The sequence below is a fragment of the Capricornis sumatraensis genome, chromosome 11 (genome assembly GCF_032405125.1).
Source record: "Capricornis sumatraensis isolate serow.1 chromosome 11, serow.2, whole genome shotgun sequence".
Classification (NCBI taxonomy): Eukaryota; Metazoa; Chordata; class Mammalia; order Artiodactyla; family Bovidae; genus Capricornis; species Capricornis sumatraensis.
The window spans coordinates 45,605,671-45,623,438 of NC_091079.1; the positions used below are offsets into that span (position 1 = coordinate 45,605,671).

General features: G+C 39.4%; 1 protein-coding gene across 1 annotated transcript in view; it reads left to right on the forward strand.

The window, feature by feature from the left end:
• The window catches only part of CHD7 (chromodomain helicase DNA binding protein 7), a 129,336-nt gene that overhangs the window by 71,620 nt on the left and 39,948 nt on the right, over positions 1-17,768 (forward strand). Inside the window, exons 7-13 of the mRNA XM_068983916.1 lie at positions 4,845-4,959; positions 8,524-8,607; positions 10,567-10,704; positions 10,801-10,922; positions 11,295-11,538; positions 12,724-12,900; positions 17,519-17,662. Of these exons, the coding sequence (XP_068840017.1) occupies positions 4,845-4,959; positions 8,524-8,607; positions 10,567-10,704; positions 10,801-10,922; positions 11,295-11,538; positions 12,724-12,900; positions 17,519-17,662 (1,024 nt within the window). The remainder of the gene's footprint in view (positions 1-4,844; positions 4,960-8,523; positions 8,608-10,566; positions 10,705-10,800; positions 10,923-11,294; positions 11,539-12,723; positions 12,901-17,518; positions 17,663-17,768) is intronic.

Consider the following 17,768-nt stretch of genomic DNA (forward strand, 5'->3'; position numbering starts at 1 on the left):
ACAGAAAAATTGCAACAGCAGTACAAAGAATTCCTGTGTGGAGTCTTATGTTACTCAGGGGTCATAATCCCTTACTGTCATGGCATAATTTCCTTTGATCACTTGATCCCAGACCTGTCCAGTGGAAGCCCATCAGGCTGTTTCCTCCCTCGCTTACCTTGTCCCTGTCCTTCTTCGAGCACTTCCTTAGTTTCTGGCACCAGAAGATGTTCCTGACGCATCTCAAAACTTCCTGTTCAAGTCCTGGAATTGGTCCTTTCTCTTTGGAGCCTTGGTTGTTTTTACTGGAGAAGAGCATTTAGAAACCAAGGTTTAACTAGGTGTGTTCACTGCCGCTGGGGAGTCATTGCTTCTGGGCTTAGGAAGGGCATCCACGTGCCTGTGTGTATGGTAATGCATGTATGTGTGACATATACACATACATGTTACACACACACACATAAATGTTCATTGTATATACCCACACATTTCTGTCTACTTGCCAACCTGCCAACAAGGAAGAACAATGTCTTTATAGTGATAGTTCCAATTTTATTTCAATGGCACGGGATTCATTCTATTCTTTCCCCTTCTAATATTAATAACTCTCTGTTTTCTACTGTGAGAAACCTGTCACAGTAGACATATGATCCATAATATATTTTCTGTGATCCATAATATATTTTCTTATTTGTTAATCCTGGAATATGTAAGAAATGGATTCAGAATTATTAGACCATATTTATGTGAAAAACAAGCCTGCTAGCTTCATTCAGTATTTGTTAGCATTTTTTGTTGTCTAAGTGCTTTTTCTAAGTGCTTTTTGGTCAGATTAGCCCTTCTCCTTCCTGCCCCGCTTCAGTGGGATGTTATTTATTTGATAGTCAGTTTGTCTCATTATGCTCTTCCCTGGTAGCTCAGACGATAAAGAATCTGCCTGCAATGCAGGAGACACAGGTTCGATCCCTGGGTCGGGAAGATCTTCTGGAGGAGGGGATGGTAACCCACTCCAGTATTCTTGCTTGGGGAACCCCATGGGCAGAAGAACCAGGCGGGCTACAGTCCATGAGGTCACAAAGAGTTGGACACACCTGAGTGACTAACACTACTTTTGGCTCGTTAGTTTCTGTTTGTATTTGTAATCCATTTTAGGCCCCACCCCGTCTGTGGGGTCGCACAGAGTCGGACACCACTGAAGTGGTGTAGCAGCAGCCATCCTTTGATTTATTTTTTTTTTTGCTTTTTTTTTCAAGTTCATGAAATACTAACACGCTTCAGTAGTCAGAATTATATACAAGACGATACCCAAAGAAATGCCATCCTCCCTTCCTTTCCACCCCATTCCTACTTACCTTCTCATTTATCTCAGATTTATCCTTCCTGTAATTTTTGGCATGAATATGGAGATAGGTAAATCAATAGGTTGGTTTATTTTATATGTTATTTCCCTTTCTTTCTTAAGCATGAAAGAATAGCGTCAGTACACATTGGCACTTTGCTTTTTTCATGATACTATGAGTACTACATTACTCAACATCAGTTCATAGGGTCTTCCTCATTCTTTGTTACAGCTGCCTAGTACTCCACGGCACATCTGCGTGATAACTTACCCAGCCAATCTCCCATGTGTGCTGGCTTGTAAATGGCTTCTGATATGTTATAGTTACAGATAATGCTGCAATATATATTTTCATGCCTACATATTTTCGAATTGTTGGAGGCATAGCTTCAGGGTGAGTTTTTAGAACTGGGATTGCTAGATCAAAAGGCAAACATAAATGCACTTCTCCTAGGGAATTTTGCAATGTCTAATAGTTCTGTTTGCATTCCTACCAATACTGTGTGAGATCACGCATTTCCGCACAACATTTCCAATGTAGTATGTATGTGTGTATGTGTGTTTGTGTGTGTGTGTTTGTGTGTGTCTGTGTTTGTGTGTGTGTGTTTGTGTGTGTATGTGTTTGTATGTATATGTGTGTGTGTTTGTGTGTATGTGTGTGTGTGTTCACTTTTTGTGGGAAATTATATTTCAGTGTGGTTTTAAGTACCATTTTCCTTTATTGTAAGTGATTTAGAACATCTTTTCGTACGTTTAGTGATCATTTTTGTACCTTGTCCTGTCAGTTATGTGTTCAGATCTTTTGCCCAGTTTTCTGTTGTGCTTCCTTCCGTTTTTAACAGTTCTTTATGTGTATGCGGTATTAGTCCTTGATCTGTATTATATATTGCAGCTGTCTTTTCCCAGTTTTAGTTGTCATTTGGCTTTCTTTATTGTTGTGTATAGCACTGTATTTTTTTTAAGGGTTTTGTATTCCGATTTGTTTGTCTTTCCTTTTATTAGTTCTTGCTTTTGAATCGTAGCTGGAAATCCTTTCCCTACCCCTGGCTAAAGGGGAATTTTCTGTGTTTTTCTGTAATATTTGCATGTTTTTATCCTCTCTGTTTCGGTTCTTGATTCACGTGGTACATGGTATAAAGCATAACTCTAATTTTATTCTTTTCCAGATATTGTTATTTCAGCATCATTATTAAAAAGTCCATCTGTGCCCTGGTGATTTGAGATGCACTTTATCATGAACTGAAGATCCATATTTATTGGGTCCTGTCTGTCTTTACTCTAATCCTGTGATCTGTCTCTTCACAAGTTATAGCATACTATTTTACTTATAGAGGCTTTATAGTATTTTGTTATCTGGTTTATTGGAGTTTCCCCTAAGACAGTTCCTTTTTATGGTTTTTCTGGATGTTTAGCATGTTCATTTTTATATATAAATGCAGCATTCACTTGTCTAACTCCATTAAAATAGTTGTTTATATTTTTATTTACATAAATACAAATTTATTACTTCTTATATTGAGTCTTGCTATCTGAAAACAAGGATGTCTTTCTTGGCTCAGCTTGCTTTCTGTGTCTTTTAGGAGGATCTTAAATGCTTCCTTATACAAGTTTCACATGTTCCTTATTAAATTTATTACTAAGTATTTTTTCTCTGTTGATACTATAAAAGAGGTTTTCACTATCATTATTTCTTCCTGTTTTATTTGTGTAAATGGGGACATTTGACTTCTGTCTGTTAATTTTATATTCTGCTATATAACTGAATTATTTTATTTTATTATTTGAATTAGTTTCCTAATTGATCCTCTAGGGTTTTCCAGTTATGCATTCATATTGTCTGCAAATAGAGTTCTTATTTTCCAATTACCACTCCTCTTATTTTCTCTCATCTAACAGCATTGGCCAATGCCTAGAATGTGATATTGAACAGTAGAGGACATATAGGTATCCTTGCCTTGTTTCTGATCCTAGCAGAGAAGCCTGTGGTTTTTCTCCATTTAGTTGGAGCTGATTTCACTGCCCAAAATTTCAGCCTAGTTTGCCTGAGGGAGGGCAGGGCTGGACCAGCTGTTGAAGGGCCTGCATCTCCCTCATGGCCGGCCTGGTGACACTTTTAAAGGCATGTGCACCTCAGCCAAGACAAAGGTGCTAAGTGCTCACATACCTTTTTCTATCCAGTAATTAGGAAACTAGACTAGGTGATGTTTATAATATTGGTTTTGGTTATAACAGAATTGCATGTTATTTACTGAAAATTTGGAAAATACAAGTCAAAAGTAAAAAATATTTACAGTCTTACCGCCCAGAATGATCACTGCTAGCATTTTGATGCATTTTCATCGAGTCTTTTCCCTTGAGTGTGTGTGTGTGTGTGTGTGCGAGCATACAGGGCGTCTATCAATTCATATCTATACAAGGCATATGTATTTAAAATCCTTATCTCCCTCAGTCCACTGTAGGACTAAATCTGTCCTACCTATGAAAATGCATATTAGATGTTATATGAATAAAAATGATAACGATATTTAATGTCATCAGCCTTTTCCATATCATTAATCATTTTTTGAAAGATTTTTGTAGTGGCCACATAATTTCTAAGAGTAGTAGTATCTTGATTTTGAAAGCACCTCATTTTTTAAAATGTCATCACTAAAAAGAGAAATAAGAGACAGGCAAGGTTATAGGGATGTGGGGTAGGGAGAGGATGATAGTACTAAAGGATATTGAAATAACTAAATGAAAGAATGTCAGAAAGGTACTATACAACATTAACTGTATACCTGTGAGTCTTGGGGATGAAAAGGGAAAGGTGGGATGGGGAGTATTCAAGTTCAGGTTAGAGAAGACACAGCAGCTGCTCAGAGCAGGCTGGTGGTGAGTCTCAACAGGAAGAGACTAACCAGTGAGAGAAGAGAGTAGGCATTGGAGAGTGAAGAATTCACAAGGGACCCCAGGAGGCATCATCTCAGAGCTCCTGGCAGAAGAACTAACAAGGAGAGGGCTGGGGGTACTGATGTTCTAGAGCTGGGTGGGGGGGTTCCTTTTCTCCCCAGTTGTTTTAGAAGGAGGAAATGAGGTTTACCTTTGCTATTTTAAATTTGAATTCTTTAAACCTGACAGAAACCTTTTATTTCTCAATTAATGATAGAAAGCTCAAAACAAATCCATAATTAAAGCCATCTTGTAGGGCTAATTGTTTTGTATTGGAGTAAAATCCATTCACTTATGAAAACAGCCTGTTATTGGGTCTTTTTCCTTCTTTCTTTCTTTTTAATGGGAAATGGGTAAGAGAACAGCAGACCCAGCACAGAAGGCAAATTTTAGTATCTGTTATTGATTATTTTCTCTTATTCTTAACCATTAGTAGTTACATTGAAATGTGGCTCAGCAGCCTCTATGAGTAAGTAATTAAACAGGTTATTCTGTTAGTCATCTGTGTAGTTGATTTTGTGGGGAGAGTGATAATGAACATGTATCATAAAGATCAATTATTTTCTGTTTCAAGTATATCGTTTTATTTTTTTAGCTCTTATCTTCATTGTCAATGGGCGTCTGTAGAAGATCTGGAAAAAGATAAGAGAATTCAGCAAAAGATTAAGCGATTTAAGGCAAAGCAAGGCCAGAACAAATTCCTGTCAGAGGTATGAAAAACCTGGTTAATTTTCTAAAGTATTTACATTTTTAAAGTGTTCTAAATTTTGAATTTCACGTCAGCATATTATTAAGAGAAACTAGTTTGCCTCATTTTGTGCTGTTACTTGCATATTGGTAACTGGTTATTGCTAAAATAATTTGTAAACAGGAAATTTCTCATTTTTCCTGTTGCTTAGTCTAGAAGATAACTGGTCCTTCTGAGATTATGTGGAAATATAGTGGTATGATTCAGTCTTGTAATGGAAGTACACTTAGTAGACAGTGAAAAACTAAGTGGACACAAGGCAGGTAAGGGACTCTCTTAGCCCACAAGTTAAGGCTTTGCTTTCTGCTGCGGGAGGTACAGGTTCGATCCCTGGTCAGGGAGTTAAGATCCCACCTGCCTTGTGGTGAAACAACCAGAACATAAACAACAGAATCAATATGGTAAAAAGTTTCAGTAAAGACTTTAAAAATGGTCTATATCCAAAAAAAAAAACTTAAAAAAAAAGTTTAGCAGATTAAAAACTCAAAACCTCTACAGTTAGTATTAAGTTCTAGGATGTAAACATTTATTTCGATTGGGGAAGGTGTGTGACATTTCTCTTGTTAAAGTCAGAGAGTTTGCTGACCTTCTTTTCACAGATGATACGCTGTGGTACAGGAGTTGATATAATATCTAATATCTTTACCTCCCTCCCCTTTATCCTAGTTTATCAATTAAGATAATGAGGTACCCATACTTAGAGCTTCCCTGGCGACTCAGACAGTAAAGAATCTGCCCTAGTGTGGGAGACCTGGGTTCAATCCCTGGGTCAGGAGGATCCCCTGGAGAATAGAATGGCAACCCACTCCAGTATTCTTGCCTGGAAAATCCCATGGACAGAGGAGCCTGGCAGGCTACAGCCCATGAAATTGCAGAGTCGGATGTGACTGAGCAACGAACACTGATTGACTAATATCTAGGGCAGGAAAGAATGCCTGCATAGTTTAGGAAGAGCCACGGTTCTCTTCCAGCATAGTCAGTTACGTAAACAAGGCTCTCGCAGGCTGCCTCCAGGGGTCCCTAGACCCGTTTGCTTTCATTTATAGCCTCAAGCAGATAAAAAGAGAAACCTTCACACTGAAAGACTAACCTGGCCGACTCATTCGTTTTCCTCTCCATGAAGGAGTTTAACAGAATGTAAACTGTTAAAAAAAGTGTGAAATTGGATGGAAAATCATACCTGTTTCATGGCCAACTTCACAGCCCGACCCCTTGTTGGAGATGGGGGAGGGGGTCACAGACCAACGAGTGTGCAGTACTTTTATGTCATAGAGTCCAGACTTATCCTCTCAGGTAACAAATCTGGGGTCTCCTGGAATCTGAACTCCATGCCCCCAAAGGCGTAGTGTAAACTTGGCCACCTGATGCAAAGAGCTGACTCGTTGGAAAAGACCCTGATGCTGGGAAAGATTGAGGGCAAGAGGAGAATGGGGCAGCAGAGAATGAGATGGTTGGATGGCATCACTGACTCAATGGACATGAGTCTGAGCAAACTCCAAGAGACAGTGAAGGACAGGGGAGCCTGGTGTGCTACAGTGCATGGGGTTGCGAATAATCAGACATGATTTAGTGACAGAACAACAATTACAAGGTTGAAATACATTATCTTCCTGGTAACTTAGTAACAGTAAATCTTAAGCTTTGTCCTGAATAGGAGCATAAGCTTGTGTCTGAAAAGAGGATCTGAGGGTTAACAGAGAAGGATATCAATTCTTGATCCTTTACACACACACACACGCAGGTGTGCTCACACACATACCTGTCCTTTGTCGTGCCCTATAAATGGTCCTGGCTTCAGGCACCCCCCAGTTCTGCTACTTTGAGATTTTTAGTCATGACCACTATTGCCTTCTCTGATTCACCTAGCTGCTGCTGCTGCTAAGTCACTCCAGTCGTGTCTGACTCTGTGCGACCCCATAGACAGCAGCCCACCAGGCTCCTCCGTCCCTGGGATTCTCCAGGCAAGAACACTAGAGTGGGTTGCCATTTCCTTCTCCAGTGCATGAAAGTGAAACTTGAAAATGAAGTCACTCAGTCATGTCCAACTCTCAGCGACCCCATGGACTGCAGCCCACCAGGCTCCTCTGTCCGTGGGATTACTTAGGCTTCCTTTTATGTCACTGCAACTAAAACTCTCTATTCAGAAAAATTATTGAGACTGGAAATCACAGGTGTGCTGGCATAGATTACTTGCTTGAAGGATAAACATGTTTAGGAGTAAAGTTAAGGATTTTAATTCAGATTTAATAAAGGATTCTGTTTTAAGAACAAGTTGCCTTAGAGCTTTTATCATAAAATCCTAGTTTGTGGAAAGGTTTAGTGTTTATGCTCTACATGCATAATACGTAGATACTGGGAACCTAAATCTAGAAGCTTTGACAAGCCAATGCATTATATTAACACTTCAAATTAACAGTGTTTCAAAGGTTTTTGTTGCCTTAGTCATGAACTCCAGGTGAATACCTGAGGCAGTTGAAACACACTCTTGGTGTTTCTGGGTTTTGTTTCATGATTCACAGTCCACAGCATCCAAACTGGGTGCATTAAGTGGGCACAGGACCCCAGAGGATGTTTGTTATCCTGAAGTTGACTGTAACCAGGTGGCTCTTCAACCTGCAACTTTGGGGACGTGGACAGTATCTAATGTTTTTGCAAAGCATTTTAATGAAGTTATGTTGCTGATAAATTAATCTCTGGGAACACATAGTAATGTGTCTTTTTTTTTCTAACTTATCTAACTCTGACTTCTTTAAAGTATGGCTTAATCTGTAACTTCCCTTTGAGCCAAATTGTCTTCTTTTACGTGAGATCAGTTTGCAGACAAGCAGCGTTACTTGACTTCTGTAAAGACTGTTAATGTCTCAGCTAGAGAACCCAATGTTTAAAGCCTCATTTCTTTATCCTCAATACTTTTAGCCAAATGTTCTGTGTTCAATACAAATAAATCATGAGAGAACACTTTGATGTATGCCAAGATTGTATTCAGATAAGGTACTAATACTGATTGGCAAAGGTGACCAAACAATATAAACTCCGTTCACGCTTAAGTGTGGAATTCACTGGTCTCAGTGTTTTTAGCTTTTGAATAACATTCTGCAAATGATGCTATAAGGCATCAGACAGTTACAAGACTCTGGTAGCACTTACTTGCACAGTTCTGATCTTTTTTGCAAACTACAGTCTCAAGAATGCTAAATGCATTGTGTGCCATAAGCCTTTTGGATTGCTCATTAGTGAATTGTAATTTCACACTTGATTTAAAATATTCTTAAACATTCTCTCACAGTAAAAAGGTTTCACACAGTAATTAAAAGACCCAGTTAACAAAGTCTGAGAACTCTTGATTTCCTCATGGGGAGTGATTTTGCTAAATTATAGCATTTCAATTAATATAACAGACCTTTGCCAAATATAAATTTTGTATTGCTGTGACCCCAAATAGTACTGCCTGATGAAAAGTGAAATAGTGTTTATTCTTAGGAGTTAAATAAACATTTTAACTTTCTTTTTCTCCCCTTTGGTGTAGATTGAAGATGAGCTTTTTAATCCAGATTATGTGGAGGTTGACCGGATAATGGACTTTGCACGTAGCACAGATGACCGGGGAGAGGTAACAGAAGACCGTTTGTCTTAGGGGGCAGTGGCTCAGACCGCTTAACGTGTTGTTTATGGAGAACCATCATGAATTCTCAAGATCTGGTCCTGCTCACAGCCTTGTATTATGACACACTTGGTCGAAACCAAACTGAAATGTACTAACTTACTATTAGTTTGGGGACTTAATAATCACAGTAAAAATGTTGCTTGTTTTAGTCTGAGAGCTTTTTAAAAGAAATCAGTTTTCAATGTGAAGCAAAGAGCACTGACACTTTGCACAGTTCCAGATACGATCAGTAAGGAATTTACTATATTTTGGTGTAAATCTGTTATGTAGCACGAATTCTGCTTATAAGAGTGCCCTTGTAGCAAAAACGCAGTTCAATGTTAAGTAACAGAAGACATCACTAATGAAGTTGATGGACCTCATTTAACACGGTACATGGAGGATGCTATAGAATCCTTCTTTTTGTGAGATCTGAGTCTCAGCATGCCCGTTTTGCTTTGAAGAACCCAAAGAGGTTGTAAAGGGCAGTTGGTAGGGCACCCTACTCATCGCGTAAGAATAAACACGCGTCTAGTGACTTCTGAGCATTGTGTCTTAGTAAGGATATGCCTACTCACCGTGAGGTCTGTCACTTAGCTTCTTCTTGTAAATTAAACTGCATAAAGTGTTTGGATGTTTGAATCTTGCTTGTCTAGTGAGAGTCTGCAGTGAAGTCCCATTTTTAATCCAAATTCTGTATCACAAGGTCCATGATGTTTCAAAGACCATATCTGTAATACAATGTTTACCTTTCTAGTTTTGCTTAGTTGTACTTAAAAAAAATTTTTTCCCCCATATTTTATTTATATAGTACAGCAAATGTTTGTAACATCACAGCCAGGTCAGAACCTTGGTCTAAATTTCGCTGAGATTTATCGATTTACTATTAGTTTTAGGGCTTAATAATCAGTACCTTTGTCCTAAAATGAAGATCCAAAAACCCAAATGTTTTCTAGAAGAAAGGCAAAGGAGATCTTCTTGGTCTGCATTACCCAAGGTATTTTGCTCTCCAGTTTTCTAGAGCTCAAACACATTACTTTAAAGCAATTGCATGCAGACAGTATTCCTTTAAGAAAAAAGAAGAAATTCTAATAAGTTCAAACCTGTTTCTCATTGTTTAAGAAAGTAGCCAGTTAGGTAAATATGTAAACACACCAAGGTAAGTTACCCTGTGAGTCTGAATCAGTTGCCTGATGATCACACAGATAAGAATAAGGTTCAGATTCAGTTTTGTTATTTACTAGCTATTTCTATATACTTTTTGGCTTTTGAGCATGACTTAACCAGTGGCTTAGATAAAAATCAATTTGTTCTGACAGTATTTAATATTACAGAAAGTCCCCTACATACGAACCTTCAAGTTGCAAATTTTCAAAGGTGTGAACGTGTGTGTGCATGTCCAGTTGCATAGGTTAGTTCATGTGTCTGGCATATGTTGTCATGTGTGTGCATCCTCGACAGATGGTTGACCTTTTGTGTACTTTACTGCTGTACAGTACTGTTACAGAGTACAGTAGCTTTATTTCAAACCCGGGATGTTTGGAAGCAAGTGTAAAAGCAGAGGTGTATATAGCTTATTGTATTAGTTGGCTACGTCCCAGGTGGCGCAGTGGTAAAGAATCCACCTGCCAGTGCAGTAGATGCGCGCGCACACACAGACACACAGACACACACACACAAGCTGGGTACTTAGGCTAACTTTGTTGGACTTATGAATGCACTCTTGGAGTAGAGCTCGTTCATATGTGGGGACTTAACTGTATTTTCAGTTCCTTTAGACACTAACCAAGGGCTTCTCATTCGATGGTCACAGTTTTAAAACGTCTCCCAGCTCCGTCTCGCTGTTGCTGGGGTAGTGTCTGTCAGTAAGTGAAGTAGAGTGCATGTTTTTCATACATCATTCTGCTGTGTTTAAACCCGGCCCAGCCTGTGACTCACTATCTGGTGAAGTGGTGCTCACTGCCTTATGAAGACAGCACGTGGGAGCTGAGGCAGGACATAGACCAAGCCAAGATCGAAGAGTTTGAGAAGCTCATGTCCCGGGAGCCAGAGACAGAGCGTGTGGTGAGGACTGGCGGGTGGTGGAGGGTCTCATTTGCACACAGCCGGGTGGTGTGGTCTGTGAGAAACCACTAACGGGATTTCCTGTATTTGAAACAGGAGCGACCCCCTGCTGATGACTGGAAGAAATCGGAGAGTTCCAGGGAGTATAAAAACAATAACAAACTCAGGGAATACCAGTTGGAGGGAGTAAACTGGCTACTTTTCAATTGGTACAACATGTATGTAAAATGCATTTTTCTTCACCTTTTAAAGAAAGCCTATAATAGCTCTTCTGCAGTTATTGAGAGTATTGATCAAATATAGCAACATTTTAACTCGCTAATAAAAATTATTTAAAAAAGCAAACACTGGCAGTATGCTTAATATTTGTCTAATTAGCATGTACTAATGTAGAGACTGATTGAAGTATGTGGAAGTAATTTTCTGTGTCTCCGAACATTTTGTTTGAAAATGTATCTCATTGTATTTAAAGAAGCATTTAAGGCATGCATTTATGAGTTTAATGGATATATACACTTACCTTGTGACAAGAAAGCGCTGTCTTGTATGTGTACTCATGAAAGTTTCCTTGTTTTATTTCCCTCCCAAAGGCGAAACTGCATTTTAGCAGATGAAATGGGTTTGGGAAAAACTATCCAGTCCATTACATTTCTCTATGAGATATATTTGAAAGGAATCCATGGCCCTTTTTTAGTGATTGCCCCATTGTCCACAATCCCCAACTGGGAAAGGGAATTCCGGACCTGGACAGAATTGAACGTGGTTGTGTACCATGGGAGTCAAGCTAGCCGTCGGACCATTCAGTTGTATGAAATGTACTTCAAAGATCCCCAGGTAAAGTGTTTTAGGCGGACAGTCCTTACACGTAGGGGTGCTTTAACACGTTGAATGTTCAAATGGTTTTCAGACCTTTTGGGGGAATGTCTAGATTTTGCAGAACTAAAGAAATTTTGTTTAGATTTCTTACCCAATTTATGTTTGGATTATAATTCCTTATCTTATGACGACAGGTCTTTCTTTTTATAGCCTTGGTCTTTCTAATTATTAGAACACATGAAATTATTTTTACCTTGGATGACTGCTGAAAATCATTCAATGCATTGATAGCCTAATCTGGTTTATTTTTTAAACCCTAAAAGAAAGTGAAACCAAAAAAGAGTTATTAAATGGAAATGGGAAGAATATTGTGTTCTTTATTGTTTCTAGAAGTGAAAAATATTAGGCACCTAACATTAACTGGTGCATTGAATATACCCAGAGGGAATAATTTATACTTTGGCTCTTAGTAGCAGTTGCTATGACTTTTAACTAATTCTAGTTATCTGTATGAAATTATCTTTGATGTTGACCCTGAAGCATTATAAGTGACAGAGAAAGAAGAATAAATAGTATGTGCTATAATAAAATAGTTTTAAGCAATAGGTGAAATGCAAGTCCTATAACTGGAAATAGGACAGAGTTTTGTGTTCTATATTTATTTGCTTTGAGTGTAAAATCTGACCTACAATTACTTAAAGGAGAAGAATATTAAAATGTGTTTTGGTGTTGATCTTTACATTTGGAAAGTTGTTGAAAGTTCTGTCCTGAGTTGAATGCTTTTTTCATGTTGGCACGTTAAAAGTGAAAACTAAGTTACAAAATGAAAAAAAAAAAAAAAAGGTTTAAAAAGTAAAAACATTTTTAAAACGTTGCCTTAGTACATAGTCCCTCTGGCCTTTCGCCTGTTGGAGTCTGTAGGATGTAACTAGAATAGGCACACTTACTGCATCTTATCTATAAAAAAACTGGATTGGAAATTTTACCAACAAATTGCAAAACTTCCTTAAAAAAGGAAAGATTTTAAAACTCTGTTGTACCGTAAGAGCTTAAAACCTCCAAAAATACCTTGAAAACAAAGTATAAATAAAGGTGTTCCCGAAAGGATAAACATATATGTATATCTCTTATGCTATTTATTCATCCTTAAAGTTATTAATGTAATCTTCAATGCTAAACAGTAACGCAGAGTCCTTATTATAGGGTCGAGTGATAAAGGGGTCATATAAGTTCCACGCCATCATCACTACATTTGAGATGATTCTGACCGATTGTCCTGAGCTGCGGAATATTCCCTGGCGATGTGTAGTCATCGATGAAGCCCACAGGCTGAAGAACAGGAACTGCAAGCTCTTGGAGGGACTCAAGATGATGGACTTGGTCAGTGGTCATATTGGTGCTTCCCTTGAACCTGGATAAAATTGTTAACTGACTCAGTATTCCTGATGCTCTGAGTCCGGCCGATCCCTTTGAAGGGTGCTTGCAAAGCCTGTCAAATCCTGTGACATATTTGCTCCTGAGTTTACTTAAAAGTTGCTGCTGTCTTCCTGATTCTTCTGTTGTTGGCTGGTGTCTTTGTACACTTGTTATCACAGCAGAGTGTGTTCATGATACTTCCGCTGAGTTTCAAGTGTCTGCTTTTCCCTTTTGTTTGTAAGTACTGCCACATTGTAAGCCGTTGGGCCAAACTTTAGCTCCATGATGATGACCCAGTTATATTCCAGGGCTTGTAGGTGTAGTTTTCCTCTCTAAGTTGAGTGGATATTTGAAATTGGCCCAATTTGTCCAGACACTTAGAAGTTTAGTGCATGATAAGGCCTTGAATTTGATCTGGAGTTTTAGACCAGGTCTATTACATACTCTTTTCTCAAGAGATGGTCAGGACTTCATGAGTAGACTGTTTTAGATTTTTTTTTTCCCCCCGGTAGGAGTATCTTGGGATAACATACTGTGGCAGTGGTTGGAGTTTGGTTGGCTTTCCTCGCCACACTGCTGCGTGGTCTTCTAGCAGACATTATCACATGACTCTGTCACCCTCAGGCCTCTGTTCACTCTGTAGTTTACAGGATGGGTTTTGATCACTTGTTTTTATTTTTAATGTACATTTCAGAAGCAAAGATATTGTTATTCAGCATGTCTTAGATGTTTAGATGAGTTTTTCAAAGGTACAAAAAGATTTTTTAAATCCTTTAATGTTGACTTCTGTAGATTAATTTGATCTCTTGTTAATTGAGAGTGTGAGATGGAAAAGAATATTCTGTATGTTCATGGCTGTAAATTTTTTTTTAACTGAAGACTGGTACCACCAAAAAGAACACTTAAAAGCTTTCTGTTGCAGCTGGTTCTTTGAATCGGATTCTTTTATTCCTAAATTAAGGGGATTGGATTAGCCAGCTATTCTTTTAATTAAAAACAAAGAAAATCTAGTTCTGTTTAAAGGGAAAAGTCTGACTGAATTATCCTATTTAGAGTGGAGTTTTCCATCCTTAAGACCTTTCTCAGAGCAGTTTGTACTGTTTCGGTGTTCAATCCACAAAACAAATTAGAACACTTTGAATAATCTTGAAAACATGAGGAAGAGAAACACTAGGGCTGTAACAAGTCTCTCCAGATGATAGTTTTAGTCTTACATTGAGGAAATGGCTCAGATGATAAAGAATCTGCCTGCAGTGCAGTAGACCTGGGTTCAATCCCTGGGTCAGAAAGATCCCCTGGAGAAAGAGAATGGCAGCCCACTCTAGTATTCTTGCCTGGAGAATTCCATGGGTAGAGGAGCCTGCTGGGCTCCAGGCCATGAGGTCACAGAGTGGGACTGACTGCATGACTAATACACTTTCAGAAACCCATTCAGGTTTGCTGCTGCTACTGCTAAGTCGCTTTAGTCATGTCCGACTCTGTGCGATCCCACAGACAGCAGCCCACCAGGCTCCCCCATCCCTGGGATTCTCCAGGCAAGAACACTTAGGTGAACATTAATTTTCTTATGAAACCTAACTGCCTCTGAGTAGGGGCCCATCTCCACAGGGGTCCATATAAGAGACATTTATGGCACTGTTTCCTGAAGGCGTAGTCATCTGCGTTCATCTGAGTTGTCTGTTATTAGTTTCTGTGCTTCCAGATAGCGGATTCTTACTACAAAATAGCCCTTCATTGGTGAGTACAGTTTGTTTAACTGTCAACATCCAACAATCTAATTGTCACTAGGAGATTCCAAAGGATTTTCTGTTGTTTATAGTAACGCTTCTTTAATGGGTTAGAATCTGTTATCCAGATAGTTTTTCTGTTATATACGATATTGTTCCCTAACCATTTTTCCACAGTGACACATATAGAAAATGATAATATTTGTGTATCATACTGCAGTAAGCCAAGAGGGCTGGCCACTGCCACAGGTGACCAGTCCTGGGATCCTGACTGTCTCAGCCTGTCAGCTGCCCCAAGGACCTGGCATACCTGTAACTCTTTCATGTCTCACCACAGAAAGCTCTGATTAGCAAATGAACAAAATAATTGTTTTTTCCAATGATCAAGAGTTGTTGATGGAATGCAATATCATTGTTCAGAGTTAGAATATATGCATTTGTCCACTTCTGAACTGCTCATTGGGGCTTCCCTGGTAGCTCAGCTGGTAAAGAATCCGCCTGCAATGTAGGAGACCCCCGTTAGATTCTTGGGTTGGGTTGGAGAAGAGATGGGCTACCCACTCCAGTATTCTTGGGCTTCCCTGGTAGCTCAGACGGTAAAGAATCCACCTGCAGTGCGGGAGACCTGGGTTCAATCCAGGTTGGAAGATCCCCTGGAGAAAGGAATGGCTACCCACTCCAGTATTCTGACCTGGAGAATTCCATGGACAGAGGAGCCCGACAGGCTATGGTCCATGGGGTCTGCTCGTTGCCTAGTCTTTAAATCCTTACTTCAAATATACATCATGAGAACGTATCCACTGACCAGTCTCTATTCATCTTTCCTAGAATAAGTCATGGTGAAAATGGCAAATAATAATTCCATCCCACCACAGAGCAGGTCACAGAGAACGGCTGTTACCTGCGCTGGATGCAGTTATGATGAAAGTGGTAGATTCTCAGAAGGCAAGGACCAGGCAGCATCTTCAACTCTCTGGTCACCAAGCAGATGCTCGAGAAGCTGCTGGGCTGAGGGGCATTTGTGTTCTCTGCCCCCTCCATGGGAGCGCAGGAGGCAGGGCCATCTCCTTGTCCCTTATGGACAGGAGGGGACCCTCTGAAGGTGGTGGAGGGTCTTCATGGATTCTGTTAGCTCATCATTCGTTGTCAGGAGGCCTCACACAAATTAAAGACTCCGCTGAAATGAAATTAAGTGAATGTCACTCCATCAGAGCTAAAAGGAATGGTAACATTTTCAAGCCGAAAGCTTAGCTGCTGGCAAAGTTGAGCTTGGATGTGATAAGCCTGATAGCCTGTCTCTTACTTGACATTTTGTGACACCTGTATATTATTTGTATTTATGTTAATAATGACTTTCAAAGGGAAACCTGGTGTAATTTCACTACCTGTGCAACCTTACCAAAGGGTCCTCTGTGTAACTGTTTGATAGAACTGGCTTTAAAAAGAACTTGAAGGGAAGCAGCGTAAAAAAGTTCTTTTCTTGTTTTTCAAATAAGTTAATTTTAAAATTAATAACTTAAAAGACTTTTGCTGAAGTATTTTGGTTAGCAGCTCAGTATTTCAGTTGCTCATAAAGGATATTTAAGAAAAACTGAGAGACAATCTTTAGTATTGATACAGCTCTTCCACTATAGTAACGGTTTTCCTGAATCTATGGCAATATTTTTAAAAATTCTTGGGTAAAGTAATTCAGGACTTGAAGAAATCAGGGACTTGGCCCATGTTACCCACCAGTATGCTTATACGTTAGAAAATCTTGCATTGGTTTGCAAGCTCCTTACTCTTTATGGATTTAATGAGTTAGAAGATGACAATGATCTGTGTATCTTCCTGAATCAGAACCCTCTTTATTCAAAAGGAACCAAAGGAAGAATAAAAGCAAATCTAACTGCTTCACCGTGGTTTCAAAGAGCTTCATTGACAGATAAGACTCAATAGATGTTGAAAAAATGAGCATGCCTTCAGGCGAATCACCATCCAGTATTTACTGAGCACATACTCTGCTCAGCAACCAAGCCTTGTCAGACTTCCAGTAAAGTCAGAATATCTCTTTCGAACCTCCTTGAAGGTGTAGCCACTTTTGGAAATAGTTTTATTAACTGTGTGGTGTCCTAGAAGGCCAAAGTAGAACGTAATAAAGCCTTTAAGATGAGTAAATTCATTGTCATTAAGACTGGTCACCATATTGGATATGTAGAAATAAGAGGACAAGGATATGGATCCATAAAGAAAGCTGAAGAAAAAGCTCGTTAACAGGAAGAAGTGCCTTAAAGAAAATACCTACCTTGGTTCAAGGAGACAAAGTAAGAAATAGCCTCTATTGAAAAAAAAAAACAAACATGATTGTGGTATTTGAAACCAAGCTGACCTCTTTGCTAGACTGAAATGTTTGCTGAACAAAATAGGTTCTCATGTGCTGTTGCCTGTAGAAAACCTTCTTTTGTCTCTTAAGTGAGTCATGCAGGAAGCAGATGGGGAGGGCACAGCCCTGTAGAGAGCAGAAAAGGAGCACGTGCGCTTCATCTGAGCTAGGGATCTGAGGCAAAACTTGAACTTTGGTGGGAAAAGATGCCACGAGACGCAGGAGATGTGCAGGGCCACACCGCCAAAACATTGACCTAAACATCCCAGGAAAAAACAGAATAGCAGACCACGCTTACATGGTCTTGAAATCTAAGACAGAGACCACATTTCTTGCATCTCTGCCTTCGGATCTTATTCCTGTGTTTTATGCTGGGTGGATGCTGAATTTCAGTGACCACTAGTGGAATTGGGGAAATGCTGATCCCGAGGGAGGCTTTGGCATGGCTATGGTTTTTGTTATGATTTGCTCAGTTATCTTCGCATCCCCATAGGAACACAAAGTGCTGCTGACGGGGACCCCACTCCAGAACACAGTGGAAGAGCTCTTCAGCTTGCTTCACTTCTTAGAACCAACTCGCTTCCCTTCGGAAACCACCTTTATGCAAGAATTTGGTGATCTGAAAACCGAAGAGCAGGTACTTACCATGGCTCCTTTTGTATTTCCCTCACTGAATTGAGGATTAACTCCCAAAGGGCCAAAGCATTAAGATTTAACTATTTTTTAAAATGTAAATTATGTCA